This window comes from Marmota marmota, unplaced genomic scaffold (assembly GCF_001458135.2).
Source record: "Marmota marmota marmota unplaced genomic scaffold, marMar, whole genome shotgun sequence".
Taxonomy (NCBI): Eukaryota; Metazoa; Chordata; class Mammalia; order Rodentia; family Sciuridae; genus Marmota; species Marmota marmota.
Genome location: NW_025999968.1, coordinates 20,551,906 through 20,556,280, shown reverse-complemented (window position 1 = coordinate 20,556,280; position 4,375 = coordinate 20,551,906). Strand labels below are relative to the sequence as shown.

The 4,375-nt window shown below is 32.4% G+C and overlaps 1 protein-coding gene across 1 annotated transcript; it reads left to right on the top strand.

Moving 5' to 3' along the window:
- Positions 1-318: 318 nt before the first annotated feature.
- On the top strand, positions 319-3,009 carry LOC107136072 (olfactory receptor Olfr180-like). The gene is made up of 2 exons (XM_015478291.1): positions 319-1,266; positions 2,986-3,009. Exons 1-2 carry the CDS (start codon positions 319-321, stop codon positions 3,007-3,009), a joined length of 972 nt encoding a protein of 323 aa, XP_015333777.1.
- Positions 3,010-4,375: the final 1,366 nt, after the last annotated feature.

Here is a 4,375-nt window from a genome sequence, read left to right as displayed (position 1 = left end):
TTTTAAGATGGGAAATGGAAAAATAATTATACCGACCATGAATCTGTACATGGCCATGTACAAAGAGCTTTTCCATCCTAGGAATTCACACAGACATTCCCAGACAATCCCTGTTGTGTGCATAATCCGCGATATATTTCTTCTCACAAGACTTCATATACTATGAGTGTGCCAGTTTTCAGGAGATAGCATAGAGTGATTTGAAGTAGAAAAGTCTTCTTTGTGTGCTTAGGGTAATTAAAAGGGGTGAGTGAAACATATTCTGCTTATAATCTCAATTGAATTTCTTTACAAATTATGTCTTAGCACAAGCCAGGAATGCCTGAGACAAATCATTCTTTAGCAACCGAATTTATCCTCGTGGGATTTACAGATAACCAAAATCTGAAGGTCCTTCTGTTTGTGGTATTCTCTGCCATCTATCTGGTCACCATGGTGGGGAATCTAGGGTTGGTGGCCTTGATTTACACGGAGCGCCGTCTTCACACACCAATGTACATCTTCCTAGGCAACCTGTCTCTCATGGATTCCTGCTGTTCCTCTGTCATCACTCCCAAGATGCTGGAGAACTTCTTTTCTGAGGACAGAAGGATTTCCCTCTATGAATGCATGGCACAGTTTTATTTTCTCTGTCTTGCTGAGACTGCAGACTGCTTTCTTCTGGCTGCAATGGCCTATGACCGCTATGTGGCCATATGCAGTCCCCTGCAGTACCACACCCTGATGTCAAAGAAACTCTGCATTCAGATGACTATAGGAACTTTCATAGCTAGTAATCTGCATTCTATGATTCATACGACCTTTCTATTAAGGCTAACTTTCTGCAGATCTCATAAAATTGATCACTTTTTCTGTGATATCCTTCCACTGTATAGACTCTCCTGTACTGACCCTTTTATTAATGAACTAATGATATATATTTTTTCAATGCCAATTCAAATCTTTACTATTTCCACTGTCTTGATTTCTTATCTTTGCATTATTTTCACTATTTTCAGAATGAAATCTAAGGAGGGGAGAGGTAGAGCATTTTCAACTTGTGCATCCCATTTTCTGTCAGTCTCAATATTCTACATTTGTCTTCTCACATATATTCGACCATTCAAAGACGAATATAAAGGTATACTAGTGTCAATATTTTATACAATAGTAATTCCCTTACTAAACCCTTTTATATATAGTCTGAGAAATAAGGAAGTGATAAATGTTCTCAAAAAAGTCATGAGGACCTACAACATTCTTATACTTCATCCTCTACTGCAAACGGTTTTTAATTTTTGGAAATGCTTTCATAAATAATGAACATAAAAATATTTTTCCTTTTACATACTTATTTAAATCATGAGGTCGTGTTTGTTAAAATATATGTTAGTAGAATTTCCAAATTGTTTGACAAATCTTAATTCAAATTACATAGCCAGAGTAAATCAAGAGAACCTTGATAGTAACTGCTATGCCAGCTCTCATTAGTTTCATTACATTTTGAGAAAGTACTGTTCCAAATCTCAGTAAATCAACAGAGTATCATAATTTAATGTTTAAATATTAGGAGTCTTCTTTGATTAATGTTTTCTAGTTACTAATCAAAAGCTTATTTGATTTTATGTAGAGTGTTTGTAACACTTAAAATTCCTAGACTACAACTGACATAGGATTGCTGTATGTATAAATATGGATGTATAACCAATGTGATCCTGCAATTTGTACACGTGGAAAAATGAGAATTCATACCCTATTTAAATCAAATGTATGATATGTCAAGATCATTGTATTGTCTTGAGCAACTAATAAAAAAAATTCCTAGACTAAAACGTGAAATAATTTCTTTTCAGAAAACTGGCTTTGCTTTTTTTCCCCCACAAAACAGGTTATATTTTTAAAGAGATAGAAACCAGAAATAAAGTAATGCAGTAATCTGCATTTAAAGTAATGAAGTTTTATTTAGATGAGATTCCAAAAGTGGAAAAAGAATGAAATGAGAAGAAATAAACACATTTTTGGAAAATCATTCACAATAAATTATAACAAATTCAGGAGGAAGAAAGTATACTTTAACTTAAAATATTGTTAAGGTTTGTTTCATTCTTGAAAGCATCAACAATGTTATACAATATCAAATATAAAACAGCAGCTTGCATATTAAAACATTTAATAAATATTAATTAAAACTCAAAACATTTAATACATATTAATGAAGACATTGTTATATATTTTGTATTTTTGTTAGCAAATGACAACAAATATAAAAAAATTATATGTATTCATTGGCTATTTTTTATTTTTATAAATCATCTCTCCATTTTCTATAAGCCCTACTTTTGACTTACGTTTATTTGTAACATTGTTTACAGAGGAAAATGTTAAAATATTTCAACTCCATGATGAATACTTTCTCTATGTGTGAATAGTCTTTTAATACTTGTTTTCAATATTTATAATGTGTACATATTTTAATTGAACACATTTATGATTTTGTTAAAATCTGTAAGTCTTCACTAAACCTTCAGAGATTTTATTTAAAAAATTGTGTATTTTCATTTTCAATATCTTGAATTTTAATACATAGTATTAAAGTACGACCTGTTTTCCAACATTGTGAAATGAGAATTAAAATTGGATTTAGGACTAAGCATTAGTTTCAGAAACATTTGCTAACGAATTCTATCCTTATTGATTCTCGTGTCTCCTTTTTGTACATGCACATTGATAAAAATCACATATATAGGCACACATAGGGAGATCAAATTCTAGCCTCTGTCTTGCACAGAAAACACAAGAGAGTCTCAATCCCTACACTGATTTTCTAGGAGCCAAGGGAGACTTTTAGAAAGCAACAAAAGTGAAACATGATAAACCATGACGGGAGAAGACTCTTCTCCTTCTACCCAGTCTCCTGTTTGGGTTTGAGAGAGTTCTTATACATGATACCAAATTTCTCTATTCTTTATTTCTGTGTGACTCTTTTTATTATTTTTGATGTCTTAGTACGACAATGGTCCAGAATGCTGATTTCCAGGTATGCTAATTCACATAATCTCCAGACTCAGTGCCTAATCCACATGGTAACTTGAATGTCTCAAAGACACCTCAAATTTAACATGATCAAAACACAACTCTTGAATTTCCCCTAAGCATTGTTCCTCTCTAATCTTCTCTTTTCTAATGGTAGCTTCCTCCAACTGAAAGGGCAAGTCAGAAATTAAAAGTAATCCTTCATTTCTCTCCCTTCACACCAAACTCTCACAAGAACTGTCAATCCTCTCTCTTCAATCTACCAAATTTCTTCTGTTACACAATCTGCACACAATTCTCTCTCACCCAAGCATAATCAAGGGTTTCAAATTGGTCTACCTGCTTTTCCTGCATTAGTTTATTTTAGATTTTTGTTCATAAAACAATTACTTAAATAATCCTGCTTTGTGCTTGGCTCTTTCTCTTTCCTCCCCTCCCCTTTTCACCTTCCCTGTCATTCATTCCTTTTCTTTTCTTTTCTCTTGTATTTTCTTTCTTCCTTTCTTCCTCCTTCCTTCCTTTCTTTTTTGTTGAGTACTTATATCTTTACTTCCTGAAAGGGGGAAAAAAAACCCTGATTGTACAAAATAAATAAAATTCGCATAGAAAAAAAACCAGAATATATGAATCAAATCACTAGTTTTCAGAATAATAAATTGTTTTCCTAATACCCTCAGAAATTTACGAATAACTTTGAATGGTAAAGATAAGCTCATACATTTTTTTTACATATTTACTAATCTGAAGTAATTATTATTGTAATTATTCTAAATAACTTCAAAATTTTCCTGAATTTTTCTGATAGGATCGCAGTAATTTCTGAAAGATTGCTTGATTTCCAATATGAGAATGCAAAGCTATTGATTGTAATATCTGTCTCAAAATGAATCAGACCTTTTTTCCAAGGAGGTCCTATAAGTAATAATTTTCACTTGTTTCTGATGTATATATTTTTGGTTTATTATAAAAAAATACTATGAAATTTCTCATTGAAATAGAAAACAACAGTTATGAAATTCATCTGGAAAAAAATAAGTGACCCAGAATAGATAAAGCAATCCTTAGCAAGAAGAGTGAAGCAGGTGGCATCATAACACTAGACCTTAAACTATACTACAGAGCAATATTAACAAAAATGGCATGGTATTGGCACCAAAATAGCTGGTAGACCAATAGTACAGAATAGAGGACAGAGAGACAAACCCACATAAATACAGTTGTCTCAAATTAGACAAAGGTGCCAAAAACATATATTGGAGAAAAGATAGCCTCTTCAACAAATGGTGCTGGGAAAACTGGAAATCCATATGCAGGAAAATGAAACTAAACCCCTATCTCTCACCAGGCACAAAACTCAATTTGA

Coding starts and splice junctions, on each gene's coding strand:
- LOC107136072 (XM_015478291.1), top strand. CDS start 319: ATGCCTGAGACAAATCATTCTTTAGCAACCGAATTTATCCTCGTGGGA. Junction 1,267..2,985: donor TTCATCCTCTACTGCAAACG/GTTTTTAATTTT, acceptor TTGATGTCTTAG/TACGACAATGGTCCAGAATG.